The sequence below is a fragment of the Ammospiza caudacuta genome, chromosome 12 (assembly GCF_027887145.1).
Source record: "Ammospiza caudacuta isolate bAmmCau1 chromosome 12, bAmmCau1.pri, whole genome shotgun sequence".
Classification (NCBI taxonomy): domain Eukaryota; kingdom Metazoa; phylum Chordata; class Aves; order Passeriformes; family Passerellidae; genus Ammospiza; species Ammospiza caudacuta.
The window spans coordinates 3,785,543-3,803,062 of record NC_080604.1 but is presented as its reverse complement, the minus strand read 5'-3'; the positions used below and the strand labels follow the sequence as shown (position 1 = coordinate 3,803,062).

The following is a 17,520-nucleotide window of genomic DNA, read 5'->3' as shown; positions in this document are numbered from 1 at the left end:
GGTGGAGTCACCCCATAACCAAGGATCCTCTCCAGCCCTGGCTGATTTCAGGGGGCTGCTCTGTGCAGCTCCAGCCTCTCCAGGTGATGGTGGCACCTCAAAGGGAGCTCAGAACTTCCATTTCTGCACCAATCCCCACTGGTGTCCCTGGGAACTCGGGTGGCCCTGGGACCTGTGTTGCACTTAGCTCACAAACCACTCCAACCTTCAATTTTGGGTCAAGGACTCACAGATCAGGCACAATTTTCTCTCTCAAGAATAAATTTAAGCTCTACTCCTTTTATCCCCTTGAACTATTATTTCCTCATTGCCCTGGCTAAAAAGATAACACAAATCACCTCAGCCTCCCCCTTGGCTCAGGGGTATTAAATAATTAATAATCCTGGGTTATCCTAGAATCCTGGGTTTTCCTGAAATCCTCGGGTTATCCTGAGCTCTGGGTTATCCTGAGCTCTGGGTTATCCCCAGCCCTGGGTTATCCTGAGCTCTGGGTTGTACCCGGCGCTGGGTTATCCTGAAATCCCAAGTTTTCCTCAGTTCTGGGTTCTCCCCAATCCTGGTTTCTCCCCAGCCCCGGGTGTTCCTCAGCTCTGGGTTATCCTGAAATCCTGAGTTTTTCTCAGTTCTGGTATCAAACCTCACTCCTTGTACAGAAAGTTTTACACCCACTTTCAGCAGCCAAGGGGAAAATGTGGCTCCACATCCCCAAAATTGTGCCTGTGTTTTTTGGGGCCAGCAGCGTGTGGGGTTTTGTGCTGAGGGGTCAGGGCTGGGCTGGCCCTGCTGCTGACGGAGCTCCTGCCTGGCTGAGCCCCCACTTGATCTGGAAATTGTGTTTTCTGCAAACCAAACAGAGCAGAGAAAGTACATCTGCTGCTTGTTTATTGATTTAGGGCTCTTCCTGCCTGGTTCTGGGAAGGAGAAAAAAAAAAAAAAAAAAAAGAAAATGAATAAAAGGCCACCTTCATTATTTCACTTTTAATTTCCTTCCTCCAAAGTAAGCAGAGCAAAATTAGATTTAAGCTGATGCATATTCCACAAATAAATTACATGGAACTAGAGTGGTTAAATGAACTTTGCTTGGGGATTATTGGAAAGATAAATATTTAAACACTGAACTTGAGGTAAGTCATGTTTATGCAACATCTGGGGGTTTTTTTGTCACTGCTTCTCCACCCCCTCTTTTTTTTTTTTTTTCCTGTTGTGGCTTTTCTAGTCAGCTCAACCCCGATGACATGAAAGCAGGGTGAACACCACCTTCAGAAAACTCTGTTGTCTGTATTGTTGCCAGCCAGAGGGGTTTTTTAACTCTTTTTTTTTGCAGATAATCTTTGCCTGGTTCTATTTTTATAGAAGTCTTTGATTATATTTCACACCATGTCTCGGTTAAAAGAATTGAAAGTAAAGGTTAGAAGAATTCAAATTATATCTCCTGGGGGAAAAAAAACCCAGCTTGTATTGAAATTGTTCAAAAATATTTAAATTGCAGTAGAATTTATGAACCATTGAGCACTAAGGTGTATGAAGCTGAAATTTGAGGGTTTCATTTTTAATTAATAGACTTTTAATCACAGGGAAACTCTCTATTAACTAGACTTAGAAACTCCAGAAAATTTCTGCAGTAGGGGAGGGTAAGGATTTCCATTCCATGTGGAAAAATGCAAACACCAATCCAGATGGGAACTGTGCTGGTTAATTCTGTAGCCACCTACTGGGTCACTGAATTACCTGCACCACACATTAGCCGGGGTGATATTGGAAGTACTCTGGAATTTTATCGAACTAGAATATTCCTTTCTACACTAAAAACAAGCTAAGCACAGTTACGAAATATTTAAGTGTCCACATCCTGAAGATTGATACAATAAATATTTTCCTTTTAAGCTCATAGTACAAAAAAATTCTTAAATTTTAAAAGTTGATGCAGATGAAATGCTAAGAAACCATAATTAATAATAATTATCCCTGCTGTTGTGACATCAGTAAGGGAATAATGAAATGAACTGGCTTTTTAGATTTTCACGCTCACCTAGAAGTGACATTTATCCTCCTTGGATAAAATTTGAATTTTCATTGTTGTTATTTTGATTAATGGCATTGGATTGGCCAATGTCAGTGTGTTCCTCAGCTGTTTGCATATGTGTTCCTTAAGGAGCCAGGAGTTTTTCCAGTTGCTACCAATATTTATTACCAGTCCAATCATATTCATATATGACTATACATTTTGAAAATTCTACTCCACCTTTGCCAAATATTCTGGTTTCTGTCTAATTAATAATGGTAGTTTATTGCCTTGCTCTTGAAGTTAGACCTCCTGCTAATCCTATTTTTTATTCTGCTGTATTTTGTGTATCTTATATGCGTGTGGAAGGGCTCATGCAGTGCAGACCCTTCCATCTCTCACATTTATGAACTTGGCAGATTTCTCAATTTCTCTGGTTGCTCTTTGGGATTTTCCCTTCAGTTTTTAATTGCCAGAATTAAATGTCTGAATTTTTAGAGTGTAGAATTTTTAGAATGTTTAGAACTTTTTATTCCTAGTTATAAACCTCTTCTGTGAAATGGGGTTTGTGCTTGATAGAGGTTCAATAGAATTTTTACTTTCCTGATTTTAAGAAAGCTGTCAAGAATCTGCAATATTTTTGCAAAATGGTGTTTTCCCCTCAGTAACACTTTTCAAAGCAAACAGATTTTGTAGCAGTAATTATAATATAAATTATAATTATCAGTAATTATAATGCAAATTAAAGGGAAATCCATGGAACTGGTAAATTTTCACTGTCACTATCACACTTTTATCATATAAAATGTTCACTAAATGCAAAAATAGTCTGGGGAGTGCCTGAAAAAGAGCAGATTGGGAATGGGATGGGAGGATTCAGGTCAAGTTTTCTGTCATTTCCATGGGACATTTCTGGTTTCCTTGGCAGAACAGTCCCATGACAATGAGTTGGTGGCAGAGAGGTGCTGCACCATGGCAGAGGAAAAACTGGGATAAATCCAATCAGAGCAGCAATAAAGGAAAAGATGCTCAAAACCTAAAACAACAACTGCTGAACTTCATGGACTTGTCCCAGGGACAGCTACCAACAAGAAAAATTATTGAATTTTGCCTGCCTGGTTTTTTCCTCTCTGAAGTTTGAGCTGCAGTGTCCAGGGCCTGTTCCCTCAGTCTGTGCTGGGATGTGGTGGAGCTTGTGGAATCTCAGGATCAGGGCCCAGAGAAAATGATGTTAGTGCACTTTTTTGAGGGAGAAAGCACTTTGTTTTCTTTTCCTGTTTTTTTTTTTTTATTTTTCTTTTGTTTTACTTTTTTTAATGTGAGTTGTGTTGGCTGTTGTGGGCCACAGAGGATTCCACAGCTTTGGGATCACAGGAAGAAGTTTTTTATTTTTGTTTTCTTTTTAATTTTTATTTTCATTTTCTTTTTAATTTTTTTTAATGCGAGTTGTGTTGGTTGCTGTGGGCCCCAGAGGATTCCAGAGCTTTGTGATCACAGGAAGATCCGTGGCCCTGCTAATTACAGGAGTGCCATCTGCACTGCTGCGCTCAGAGGTCTGCAGCATTTCCATGACAAACCCCTCTGCAGTGGTTTGCAGCTCAGACACAGAAATGTGCTGCTGCCCTGATGAATCTCCACTCTGGCTATGATTTGTTCCCCTCCTACCCTCAAGAATTGAAAAAACAAAAGAGCCTGATTCAAAATCTGAAAGTGATACAGCAGTGACTGGATGCTGACTAAGCAGGAACTTTGGTGGCTGCAGTTTAGCAAGAATTTCATTCCCAAATTCCTGTAGGGGTGACCTTTACTGTGTAATGCAAGTGCTTCTGGTCATTCTGAAACCAGTCAGTGTCTCATAAAACCTCCAGCAATTCTTAGTTTATGTTCCAGAGCATCAGCTTTGCCTCTGGCTGTATTTACTGTGCTGGAGTAAGGCACTAAAGGGAGGGTTTGGAGCCTGTAACACTGTCCTTCTGCTGCCCAGTTTAATCACATGTTGAAGGTGTTCAGCTTTTTATTCCTAGTTATAAACCTCTTCTGTGAAATGAGGTTTGTGCTTGAGTGATAGAGGTTCAATAGATGCAAATTTTAAGTGGAAAAAAGCAGTGCCAACCATGGCCATGACTGGGAGAGCTCAAACTTTTTCAAGTGAATGATGGAAGTAAAAGTGGTCATCCACAGCACTTTTTGAGGGTCAGAAGAACTCCCATTTCAGTGGATAAAGTGTTTTTTATGCTTCTGTATATTTGATTTCCTACTCAGTGGTTGGATTATTCCAAGTTATTCCCTGCATTCTGGGCAGAAGCTGGAGCCTTCCCTAGAAAACTCAGATGTTCTGTAGCGCAAGCTAGGAGCTGCCTTTAAAGCAAGTTTTTGTGAATTAGACATCACTGCTTTCATAAGTGGCCAGAAAATGTATTTACAGCCCAATTAAATAGTGGAAATGAAGGGGAAAAGGTGGTTAATTTGGCAGCATTGCTGATTACAGCCTTGGAGAGTGTGAGTTTGTGGGTCAGAAAACACAGAAGCTAAGCTTAAAATAGAAAACAGCAGAAATTCAGTTTAAAAAGTGAAGTTAAAAGACAGACAAAAAATGTTAAGACTAAGGAAAGTTAAGAACACCAGTTGGCTGTATTGGGAATAACACTGTGCTCAGAAAATAGACCCAGCAAGTCACCAGAACACAGAGGATGAGCAGTTTGAGGCTCCACATGGCCAGAACAGCTTTGGCCCCATTATGACCACGCTTCTATAATCTCCCTCGATGATGCTGTTTAATCTCATGGTTCCTCTCTTCTCTAATGCTCCTGTTTTGTTTCCCCCAGTTCACAATGCCAACCTTAAGCTTAAAATAGGAAACAGGAGAAATTCAGTTTAAAAAGTGAAGTTAAAGGACATACAAAAAATGTTAAGATTAAGAAAAGTTAAGAACACCAATGGGCTGTATTGGGAATAACACTGTGCTCAGAAAACACACCCAGCAAGTCACCAGCACACAGAGATGAGCAGTTTGAGGCTCCACGTGGCCAGAACAGCTTTGGCCACATTATGACCATGCTTCAATTGATGGTGCTGTTTAATCTCCTGGTCTCTCTCTTCTCTAATGCTCCTGTTTTGTTCCCCCAGCTCACAATGCCAACCTTTCCTGTTGTTGTGAAGATTGGACATGCTCACTCAGGCATGGGAAAGGTGCAGATGCTATTTGTTGCATGTTGGGAGCCTGGGGGTTGTCCCTTACCTGTGCATGCTCCTTCCCCCCCTGAGATTTTACCTTTATTTATGTCTTGGATCGCCCCTTGCAAATCTCTGCCTGTCCATGCCAAGAAAGCATCTCTCTCTAGGAAAATTAAGCCATGCCCAAAGTACTTTTACAACTTGGCCTTTGCAGTTTGAGAGTTGCCCCGTGTGGGATGTGCTTTGAACTGTGCTGAGATGCTTTCTGCAAGCAAAACCTTGTTTATTAATGTATTGTCTGCACTGAAACTCTTCAAGAGTCAAGGTCTGTTGCACAATCCAACTTTTTGGAGCTGGGAGTGTGGGAAGGTTTTGCCTTGGTTCTTTGTTGGTTTCGGCTTGGTACTGAACGTTGATTTCCTATCTTGATGTGCTGTCTGTGATTGTTTCATACCTCTGTATAACTGCTGCTTTCTTTCTCCAAAGTAATTGCATTTCAGTGGTGAGTACAGATGTTTTGGTGTCACTTATCTCACAGTGCAGGGCCAGTGGGAGAGCATTTAAATCCCATTTTCACTGCTATCAGTGCCAACTTCTAGTGCTTGCAGGGTAACTTCACCCACTGAAAACACTTCAGTGCTAGAAGTGGTTAGATTTTAAATCAGTTAATCAGAGAATATTTACATTTATCATCCTGAATCTCCAAAGCTCCATGAGCATAATATTTTCCACTATTTAGAGATAGAAAACGGATTTAATTACAACTTGTACTGTATGTTATTTTTTGCCTATGATTGTTTTGCTTTGTTTCATATTTAGTAAATCATTGCAAGTCCAGCAGGCAATTTAATTCAGAGCAGAGTGAACCACTAATTAAACTGCACTTTCTGTGGGTTGCATATGTGAAGTGTTAGAATGTTTATGCTGTACTTTGGATATTAACCTCTCATTTAGAGAAAAGGGGAAATAATGCCCAGAAATGTTCCTCGCATTGAATGTCTAGAAATGATTTTTCCTTTTAGCTATGAAATATTTCAAACCCTCCAGGACTGAATTCAATCAGAGAGCAGAGGAAGGTTCCCCTGGCAGCCCAGCCCTCCCTGAGGGCACTGCTGGCAGCAGCATTTCCAGAGGTCCCACTTAAACCCACACAGCCCAGTCAGTCTTCAGAAAATCAAGTTGAAACCAGGCCTCACGTCTGGTTTTTGGCTCTCAGATGGCAAATTACTCTGTGTCTTTCTCCATCAGAGAGCTGGGGGCACCAAATTCCCTTTATTGTGCCACCTCCCAGCCGTGGCCCTCAGGTTCTCCAGTCCCAGGAGAAGGAGAAGCAACCAGGGTGTGCTGGGCTTGCACAGAGCTGCAAACTCCTCATGTTGGACACCATGGGCAATCCTGAGCTCCTCACCACTCTGAAATGCCCTTTGGATCAGAGCCCCACTTCCCTCTTCTGCCCCTTTCACTCCTGCTTGCCCAGCTCTAATCCCCACAGGGATTGTCCTCCCTCTCCAGAGGTGATGTCTCTGTCCTCCCTCTGTCCTCCAAAATCTGCTTCTCCTCTCCCCTAGATCAGCATTCCCCACCTGTCCATGCCCCTGTTCCTCCAAGGTGTAAAGCTGATGGTTTAGGGTCACTCACACCTCAGCAGAGCGTTCCACACCTGGGAAATCCCATCCTGGAAAGCCCTGGAATTCCCACCCCTGGAAAGCCCTGGAATTCCCAACCTTGGAAAGCCCAGCTCCTTCAGAGCAGAGGGGAAAATGAGAATAATGGGAAAATGAGAATAATGGAAAAATGAGAATAAAATCTGCTCCCTGTGCTCCTGCCCTCCCCAGGATATCAGGACCCTTCGGCTCCTCCCTCATGGGAAAAGCTGATGGAATGATGCCAAAATTCCTGGTGGGCTCCACGTGTATTCAGCTACCAGAGCAATTTACAGAACCAACATGAATCTGCATCCATTGGAATTGGAATTGCATGTCACATATAAAAAAAATTAATTTTGAGGCCTGAAGATCTATAATTGACTAACATCAAAAAAACCCCAAAAACAAACAAAAACAAACAAACTAAATAACCAAAACAAAAACCAAAACAAAACAAAAACCCCAACCCAAAATAAAATTCAGTGCCTGCAAATTGCTTTCTCCAAATGAGCAGGTAATATTTTGCCTAGAAAACTAGATGTATTAAAGCAGGAATGTTACAAGACCTAGAAATCAGATTAAATATCAGATTTTTTTAATGCTGTCAAAACCATGATTCTCATGAATTTGCAACCGAATTCCACATTTTATTCCTAATTACTCTTTTCTTCTCTTGTCTGTGCTGTGTTCTTGTGGCTTGATGGCTCCAGATCAAGGTAGACAACCACTACGATTTTCAGGACATAGCCAGCGTGGTAGCACTCACTCAGACCTACGCCACCACTGAGCCCTTCATAGACTCCAAATATGACATCAGGATCCAAAAAATAGGCAGTAACTACAAGGCATACATGTGAGCCAAATCCTTATGTTCTTTCCTACTTTTGTTTCAAAGTTGATAAGCACCAGTGAGATGAAAGGGTGTTGGAGGAGTCTCTGAGATGGTGCCTCCCTTGTCACACTCTAAGGAAAGAGTATTTAAAACTTTCTGGATTTATCCAAATTCTTTCTATCAGTTGGTTGTGGCTGGGAGGAGGAGGATGAGACACCAGGCGAGCCTGCCAGAGGGGTTTTGCTGCTAACTTGTGTTCAGTATTTTAATTTAAAGAAAGGAGCAGTTGGAAGAGGGTTTGGTTGCACAGAGGTTAACTCAGATTTCTTCGTATCTTTTCATCAATTTAAGGCTAAATTTTCTTCACATTTTTCTTCCCCCCTCTGAGGATAAGTTGGATGGCATTCATTCACAAAACAAGCTTAACTGTCACACTTTAATGGAACAAAGTCCTCTCCTTTCAACATAACCCATCAAAGACACAATCCAATCTTGGAGTGGCCTTCACAGAATCATGAAAACCCCTTCTCATGTTGGAGTCCAGGTGTTTGTTTGAAGGCCATGGCTAAAGGAGAGGCTCAGGGGATGCTTCAGCTTCACAGATGACATTCAGTTGGAGCAGCAAACCAGTTGTGAGGCAGCAGTTGAGCTCTGGTCTCTGTTTACGCAGATTGTTACTCTCTTTCAATTATCAGGCAGTGTAATCTGACAAACACTCATTTCATTTCTCATTTTGTGACAAGTTAGGTCATCTCATGCCTTTGTTCCTTCACACTTACCATCCTGAGGCAGGGAAAATGTACCAGAACATGGATAAAAAATACACAGTTACATGTCCACACCCACATCCAGACACAGGGATATTTCTCAAGGAACTCCTGAACATTATTTCTCAAGGAACTCCTGAACATTGGAAGGATCAGCAAATCTTTGTAAATCATTTGTAAGGTACAGTCAGGTTCTTTATCAATAAAAAATTGCAAGCACACTGTAAACACTGAGAGAAGCTGGAGTTGGGTTAAAGCAAATCCATAAAATATTTTATAATTTAAAAGACAGGGTTGATGTTAAGAACCAAATAATTCAGAACAGCCATGAAGAAATAGAAACTTTGGTCCAGGGTGGGATAAGGGGAAGCATTTCTCTCTTTAGGTTGATATTGGAAGGCCACACACTCTGGAGCTCTCACCCAGACATTGCTGGCACAGATCTGCTGCTCTGCCCTCACCTGGTTCTGAGGGGGCACTTGGGAAAGAAAATCCAAGGTCTGGCTTCCCAAAACCCAAAATTCCCAAAAGTGCTCAAAAATCCCTGCTCCCTCCCACTGAGGGGCTCAGGAGAGCACAGATCTGGTGGAAGCACAGTTCCCATGGGTCAGACCCACCCTCAATGGGGACACCCAGTGCTTCTGAACCCAGAATTCACTGAGCACTGCAAAATCAGCGTGCTGGAAATGTGAGTTAGAGAGTGACCAAGGCAGGACACCCAAACAGCTCATGAGGATGCAGAAGTTTCTGGAATATTCCGTGGTTTTGGTGATACAGGACTGTGATTTCAGCTCCCTGCGGAACTCAGGTGTGTTGGGCCTTCCCCACCTCTCCCTGGAGGCTCCAGATCCTTAAGCAGATGTTACAGCTTTTATCCCCCAGCTTTCCCAGGAGGGTTGATTCCAGTTCTGGGGGTTTGTCTCACACTGCTGCTCCAGACCTGATTTTCCCCTCTCTGAGGATCCCATCCTGCTTTTCTGGCAGCCCCACCAGTGTCCCTTCTGTCCGTCCCCCTGTCTGGGCCATGCCATGCTCCAGTCCTACTGGTTTCCCAGCCTGCTCCAACCTTCCTGTCCCTCAGTCCTGTCCCCTCATGCCAGAGCTGTTCCCATTCCCAGGATGTCCCCAGGATGTCCCTGAGCCCTTGGATCCTCCTCAGAGCTGTTCCCAGCCTGGCTCTGGGCCTGCTCCCAGTCCCCTCTTCTCCCCACACACCTTCCCAAGCCACTCTGCAGGCCTGCATGGGGCTTTCCTCTCTTTTCCTCTCTTTCCTCTATTTCCTCTCCTGTCAGTTCTTTGGCAGGCAGATTCCTTGTGTTGTGCTGCCCATCTTTCCCCTTCCCAAATAAACAGAGCTGATTTTTCCCACTTTAGTGTGCGTGGGAAAGGGATAAGGCCCAGCACTTGATGCCTCCAATGCATGGTCAGGTACCAGATGCAGCGCTGGGTTCATCCCCTGTGATAGAAATCGGACCACAGCATTTTGTAGAAGAAAGCCCTGCTTTTTTTTTCCCCTTTTGACTTGAAATTTAAATGCTGTTCAGTGTCAGGAATAATTTTGGAAGAGTCAGCCCTGGTAAATTTATCATTCTGAAACATAAATGTTTCTTCTCTGCAGAAGCAGCAGTTGGCCTAAGGGACAGCAAAAATAAGTTAAAATGACAGCCTGTTCCTCCTACCTTTTTATTTATTTTTAAGTTTCTACTCAGAAACTCTGGGTTCATCCAAATGCTAAAAGCCTAGTGATCATTTTTTTTCTCCAGATTCTTTATCACACACCAAAATGAAATACGGGCTCGTTATTACAAAGCGGCGTGGAAAGGAGAAGATTTACCAAATGTCTGAAGAATTCTTCATGTGCACATACATATACATGATGTCAGTAGAATATTGTTCTACAGCTGGTTCTCATTTTGCTCTGTGACACAGGAACAGAGCACTTAGAGAGCCACCACAAAAAATACCAGCTGAACATTTGTTTTTGTAGTTTAAAGAGAGTTATTAAGAGCCTCGGGTTTATAATTCTGTGGGAAATTGTGGTTTAAGTGGATCCATGAGTCACCAAACGCTGGTGCTTATCGTCTGTCAGTAGAGATTATGGCCAAAAAAGCAGGATTGGATCCCTGTAAATACCACAGCCCCTCTGGAGGCTGTGTGACACACACTTAACTGCCCTGGGCACCCGGGCAGCGTTCAGCTGACTTCAAGGAAATCCAGTTTAAAAGGGTCACACACCATGTAGAAAAACAGAAGTACAAAAGCTCTGTATCTAAATCTCCCCTCCAAAAGCAGGACTGCGAGTCCAAGGCTTACAGTTCTTTGATCAAAAGGTCAATAAACCAAAAGTAAAGCACATCAAGCAGAGGAATAGTGCTGGAGGATCAAACCACAGAGCAGGCTGCCTACCCAAGAATAGTAGGCAGACATTTCTACATATTTTTCTGATGACAAGTCCCTGTCCCAGCAATTTGGATTGGATACTGCAAATGCTACTAAATAAAGCAGGAAGGTGTTGGAAAAGGGGAAGCTCAAGTTACTATGAATTGTTTAGCAATTCTAAAACAGTTCTTCCTTCTTGCAAAGACCAAATCGATTATAAACATGTTAAGCCTAAGTGTAAAGCACTTAAAGGTGTAGGAGTTGTTTTATTTATTGTTCAGTGTTTGGTTAAAGAGGAGGAAATAATGATGTGAAAGGCTCCTGGCAATTATCAGACGTGAAGAAGGGTGGGAAGCCTGCATGTTTCATATATATAATTACAGAAATCATCTCTAGGGCTTAGGGTATCTGGGTGGGTAGTTTTGGATCAGTTCACCATGATCTCTCATTCTGGAGTTCATCTGTGTCAAACCCACAACCTCCTGAGATCCCACCAGTGAATTCAGTGTCCACAGCATCCCTCAGCCCTGCTCTGACCCCCGCAGCATCCTCACAGCCAGCCAAGCATCCACTGGGAGACTTCTGCAGGGGCTTTTCCCAGTGTGGAGGGAAAATAGGGCTTCAATCTGGCCCTCTTTGTGTCTCCAGTCAGTGGTGCTGAGATTCCATCGCTGCAGCTGAGAATCTTGAGCTAAATACTGGCTAAAAGCCTTCAGGATAACCATTTCTCCTGATTTAGTTACATATTCTTTCCTAAAAGATGCCTAAAAGGGTGCATTCTGATCAATTCCCATAAGAAGTCTGCAAGAGGATTGAATTGTGATTTGTGGAATTTTCTCTCTGATGCCAAATGTCTGTGTGGAGTAGTAATGAGCCTAAAATTATTAATTTTTAAGCAGGCACATGTATATGTATATAAACACCACCTTAAAAAACTGAGCAGAAATCACACACAACCTCTCTGCTAGCTGAGGTTTCCTTACACACAACACTCAACAAGCACCTTCTCTTCTCTTCTCTTCTCTTCTCTTCTCTTCTCTTCTCTTCTCTTCTCTTCTCTTCTCTTCTCTTCTCTTCTCTTCTCTTCTCTTCTCTTCTCTTCTCTTCTCTTCTCTTCTCTTCTCTTCTCTTCTCCCTTCTCCTTCCCTTCTCTCCCCTTCCCCTTCCCATCTCTCTTTTCTCTCTACAACACAGGACATGGCATCACAGAAGAACTTTAAATTTTATGAAGGTCCCAGAGAAATATCAACATTCCCCCACAATTGCTACTGACCCTCATAATTAACTTAATGGGACATGGAAAGAGAGCTCTGGCTGCTGCCTGATACACTTTTAATGCTTTGCAGATGTTCTCTTGATTTTACTAACTGGAAACACTTCATAACTTGTATGCACAGCCTGTTCCCAGTACAGCATTTAGCTTTCACAAAGCAGTAATCTTCCCAGCCCTAAGGTCTGAGAGGGAAAAAACCTTCACATGGATTTTTTTCTTTCTTAGAGGTTAAATAGAAGAAGGTGAATTGACACAGAGTGTTTAGGTTATATCAGTAAATAGCAAAGAGTGAACACTGGAGGAGGAACCAAAATCCAGCTCCAAAACACACCTGAAATCACTTCAGAGGTGTTAGAAACATAAAAGTGTTGCTTTTTGAGTGTTGGGACACAGTGGGGTGGGTTTGAAAGGAGAAGCTGAAGCTTCTTGACATTTACCTTTGCAGTGCCAGCGTGTTACAGATAATTCAGTTCCTTTGTAGCTGGCACCAGCTCATTTCTAACACTGCCCCTTCATCAAAGCAGGCTGAGTTTTTAGAAAACAACTTAAATAAATAAATGGGGAACAGAAATTTCCCAGCCACTCTTTGTCCCTCCAGTACAAAGTGTATTCCTGACAATGCTCTTCCAACCCCTCACGGTTCAGATGCTCGGTTCCAAGCTGCCAGCTGGGGAAAAGGTGTCAGTACTGCTGCTGCACTCATGGGAAAAGCAGAGGCATTTGATGATGGGAATGTGAAACCCCTGGCTGCCTTTGTAATGTTTTCCCCCTTTCAGGAGAACTTCCATATCCGGGAACTGGAAGACAAACACGGGCTCTGCCATGCTGGAACAAATTGCTATGTCAGATAAGTAAGTGGAGTCTCGTGTCAAAGGTAATTAAAGAATTAACAGAGTTTGATTTGAAGTGGATTTTTAAAGAATGCCACTGTTGGTACACAAGTCACAGTAAGTGCATGCATTGTGTTCATTCGGGGAAAAGGAATCTCTCAGTCAGAGGAGAGAGCAGAGGCAGGAGTTCCACGTGGCTTCAGAGTTACCCACCCACACTCACAGCCCCAGGGGTTATGTGAGCCCCTGGGTTCCTACATCCACATCTGCTCCTAGAAAATGTCTGGAATTCCCTTCAGAAAACTGAATTTCACAGATTGACCTGTCAGTCATTTCTCCTGGTTCACTTGCCCTCTCTTATCCACCAGTCTCACACCTCTTTTAAACTTTCCTCCTTCTACATCCTACCACTCCCCTACATAACCAAGCAATCCAGTCTGCCTATTTAAATTCTATTTTCCCTATTTAAATCCCATTTCTCTTTTCTACTTTCAATCCCAAACTCCTTACTTTTCATTTTATAAATTTCCACTCAAGTGCACTGTGAGGCTTTTTCCCCTGTTGCTGGGATACACTGAAGCTTTATTTCCCCTGTGCCATCATTCCAGCTCTGTACTTTGGTTTACTGTGCTTTTCCTTTTCTTTCCCATTCTTATCCTGGATAATTCCTGCAGTCCAGTTGAAAACATTCATGCAGCAGCACTTTGAAGCTCAGAACTCTTTTCTCAATCCCCCTCATTTGCTCCACAACCCATAAACCTCTTTTCCCTGCAAAACAAAATCTCAGAGGCTTTTGAATGGCTGTGGATTTTCTGCTGTTCAGCTTCTCCAAAGGCTGCCACCAGTGGAAGCTGAACTAAACTCTGTGCGGTGAAAGTGGAATTTAAAAGGTGTTTTAAAGTTCAACATTAGTCCTGGTTTGTTTGTTTGGGGCTTTTTTTTTAAACCTACAACTTGGTGCCTCTTAGGAGCTGAGGGAGACACAGGAACAGAAGCATCGCCTGCCCTGGAAAGGTGAAAACAAGAAAGAAAGACGGGAATTCCAGCTCCCTGCTGTCCAAGCCCTGTCTAGACTGTGTCCTCACTGCTCTCCCCTCTGGGCATGGCCTGCAGCCACATTATTTTCCCTTTCTCATTCCCTCCCACCTCCCTGCAGAAAGTGAGGTTGTGTGCTCCCTGTGAGCTCTGGGCTGTGTAATTACAGCCCGTGGGCTGCTGGAACACACAAACTCCACTTGTGCCCCCAGGACAGCAGGGCCAGGGATGGGAAATGCTCCCCTGCTCCTGCTGGGAATGCTGGAAATGCTCCCTGAGCTCTGCCCCTGCTCCTGTTTTTCAGTGGAGTCAATTAGAGCAGACTGGGGATTTTCCCATTAGCACACCAGCCAGCAAAACCAAACTTCCTTCAGCTGGTAGGGCCAAAAGCATGGGAAAGGTGGATATGGTTCCACCAGGGAGGAGAAATTCACAGAAGAAAGAAGAGAGTGGCAGGAAGGGACAGGGAAAGGGGTCACAATTCCACCTCCCCTGGCACACCTGGTATTGCCCCCTGGGATGAATCCTTTGTCTTTAATTTTGGTTTTAATACATCCATGGATGGGCAGGAAGTGCCTTGAAGGCACTGCCTGGTGGGCATTGCTGGCTGGACACAAACTTCAGGGCAGAAATTCAGAAAATAAAGAAGAGAGTGGCAGGAAGGGACAGGAGATGGGTCAATATGTCTAATTTACCCCTATTTCCCCCCGTTCCAAAGCTTCTGCTGCCCCCCGAGCTGTGCCAGCTGTGCCCACCTCCTCTGGCACACCTGCTTTGCCCCCTGGGAGCAATCCTTTATCTTTAATTTTGGTTTTAATACATCCATGGATGGGCAGGAAGTGCCTTGAAGGCACTGCCTGGTGGGCATTGCTGGCTGGCCGCAAACCTCAGGGCAGAAATTCAGAGAAAAAAGAAGAGAGTGGCAGGAAGGGACAGGGAGAGGGGTCACAATTCCTCATTTACCCCTGTTCCAAACTGTGCCCACCTCCCCTGGCACACCTGGTATTGCCCCCGGGACCAACCCTTTATCTTTATCCTTTATCTTTCTCCTTTATTTCTGCTGCTCCCACTGGCTCTGGGAAAAGAGGGCCCATGACCTTTTGTCAAACCCACTGTGCAAGCCTTGGGTTTCAAACACTCCAGGCTGCTCCATCCAAAACCTCTCTTCCCAAATGGATTTTCCAGCTCTGTGTTTGTTGGCAGAAGATGGGCTTTTAGATATACTTTCATAAATCTGATTGATGTTGCAGTGTTTTAGAGAAAATGTCCTCGGTGTTGTTTCCATTTCGAGTCCAGATATTTACTGTTCAAGACAAGTTTTGTTGTCCCTGTGACTTTCTAAGATACACAATATTCTACAGCCAAAAAAGAATAAATTATTTATAAGCAAGTGCATGCAAAAAGTCCAGGCAGCCCGTGCATCTACAGATGTTGAATTTGTCAGGCATCCAAAAAACCCTCTTATACTGGACAAAAACCATGTTTCTCACAGGAAAAAAAAAAGTTATTTTCATTGCTAAGATATTACCATCAGGATCTTTTCAAATCAATTTCTTTGTATTCTGCTTAAAAGAAAAACTTTTCCATTGGAACAGATTAGATATAAGAAAATATCAAGAATGTGATTTAACAAGTTTACTTGGAAAGGATGCTGTTACTGAAGATATTTATACATGAATCAGACTCTCAGCCCAGCAAGGAATTTCCCTTGATCCCACAATGAAATCAAATGCTGTGTTTATTACAGCAGAAGGATTTTTTCTCTGGAAAATACTATGAGGTGGCAAATCCATCATCAGGACCGGAGCAGGAGAGGGGCTGGAAGAGGAAATAGCTCTGCTTTAGACTCAGCAGTGAGCCAAGAGGAAAATTCATGATCAATGAATGCTTTAAAAATGGGGTTGTTTAGCCAATGATGCCCTTCAGTTGGTGACATCAGCCTGCATCACTCCAGGATCATTTCCTCCCTGCCCACCCTGCTGGAGTCACTGAACATTCCCAGTGCCTTTGGTGTCCTTGTCTATGGGCTCTCAGAGCTTGTGCTACAGGAATCACAGGAACTGCCTCATTCTTCTTATAAATAAATCCTTCCCCACCCCCTTGTTGGTCAGATAATCTCTCTATTCATGGAGAAAAAATGAAAATAAATCATATTGCTGCTGGTAGGATGGGTGAAGAGTCCACCCTCAGTCTCTTACCATGACATTACAAAATAAACTGAAGAATTTTTGTGCACAACTCTGTATGAAATTGCCTTTTTAGGAGTTGTAGAATTCTTTGGAATTATTTAAATTCCACTTGGGTAGTGCTGTAGTTGTCTATAACCCTACATGAAGAACATACCCCTTGTCTGCATGCTCCACAACCCCCATCATGCCATATTTTTGTCCTTTTGCATCACCTGCAGGGTTTTCCTGCCTGGGTTTCTCCTTTTGCTCAGTGCTGTAGGAATAAAACCATCCTGGCTCCATTAGAAAACATTGGGCCACAATCTAGGATGGTGCCTCACTCATTTTCCTGATACAGGAGCCAGACCCATCCAATGTAGTGAAAATTCTGAATTTAATGAAGTAAAAATTCTGAATGTAATACTAAATATGTTATTAGGTGAGCCTCTAGAAAATCAAGAGCCTGATGAGACACTCACAGAGCAAATTATTTTTGTGAAACAGGTACAAGCTTTGGGTTGACACCTGTTCTGAAATATTTGGTGGCTTGGACATCTGTGCTGTTAAAGCTGTACATGGGAAGGATGGAAAAGATTATATTTTTGAGGTAAGAAATCCTGCTTTTTTTTTTTTTAATATCTGCCTTTACATATTACAAACAGCCAAGGAAAGAACCTTTCTGATAGCTGGGCATTGCCTTATTTGTGTTTCAGGCAAGGCTGTGTATTTTTGAGCACTGTTTCAAACATGATACAAAGCCACAGGTCCAAATTAGTGGCAAAACTTGCTGGAAAATGTAACCCTATGGATGGGAATGTCTTCTGGTGTTGGAGGAAATGTACACAAAATGCAAAACAAAGCCAAATGTGGATGGCACATTTTGCCAACCCTGATGGTTTCTTTCCTGAGCAGCCTCAGCAGCTTTTCCAGGAAGGTTTATAGATAGCACCATCCCAAGGGAACCCCAACAAAATTATACCTTGCCCTGGAAAGGGAGATTAAGGATGAAGTGGAAACAACTTTACTTTTTTTTGTAGCCTAAATATTGCCCTGAAGATCTGAATCCTCATGAATCAGAAGTTTCTGCTGTAGGTAATTTTGAAAAGTTGAAGTTTTTCATTTCCTTTGAGGTTTTTTTTATGGAGAAATATCATTTTGTGTAGCCATAAAACAAATTATCATCACTTACCTATCACCATTTCTTCAGCACCTTCCACGTTCCTAGAATTTTATTCAGGAGGTGGGCAAAGAGCTCCAGAATCTCCTCACTCCAAAAAAACTGATAAAGCAAAAAGGGCAAGCTTTAAAAAAATTAAATAACCACTGCAAATTCTATAATTGACTGAGACTGCTACTCAACAAATCCCTTGATTTTCCATGCCACAGTCAGACATAATTTCTAAAGCCCAGAATT

The 17,520-nt window shown here is 42.9% G+C and overlaps 1 protein-coding gene across 1 annotated transcript in view; it reads left to right on the top strand.

Annotated features, from left to right (window-relative positions):
* SYN2 (synapsin II) overlaps positions 1–17,520 on the top strand; it is a 189,097-nt gene that overhangs the window by 140,852 nt on the left and 30,725 nt on the right. The window contains exons 6-9 of the mRNA XM_058813189.1: positions 5,129–5,191; positions 7,533–7,675; positions 12,850–12,924; positions 16,611–16,713. Coding sequence (XP_058669172.1) covers positions 5,129–5,191; positions 7,533–7,675; positions 12,850–12,924; positions 16,611–16,713 — 384 coding nt within the window. The remainder of the gene's footprint in view (positions 1–5,128; positions 5,192–7,532; positions 7,676–12,849; positions 12,925–16,610; positions 16,714–17,520) is intronic.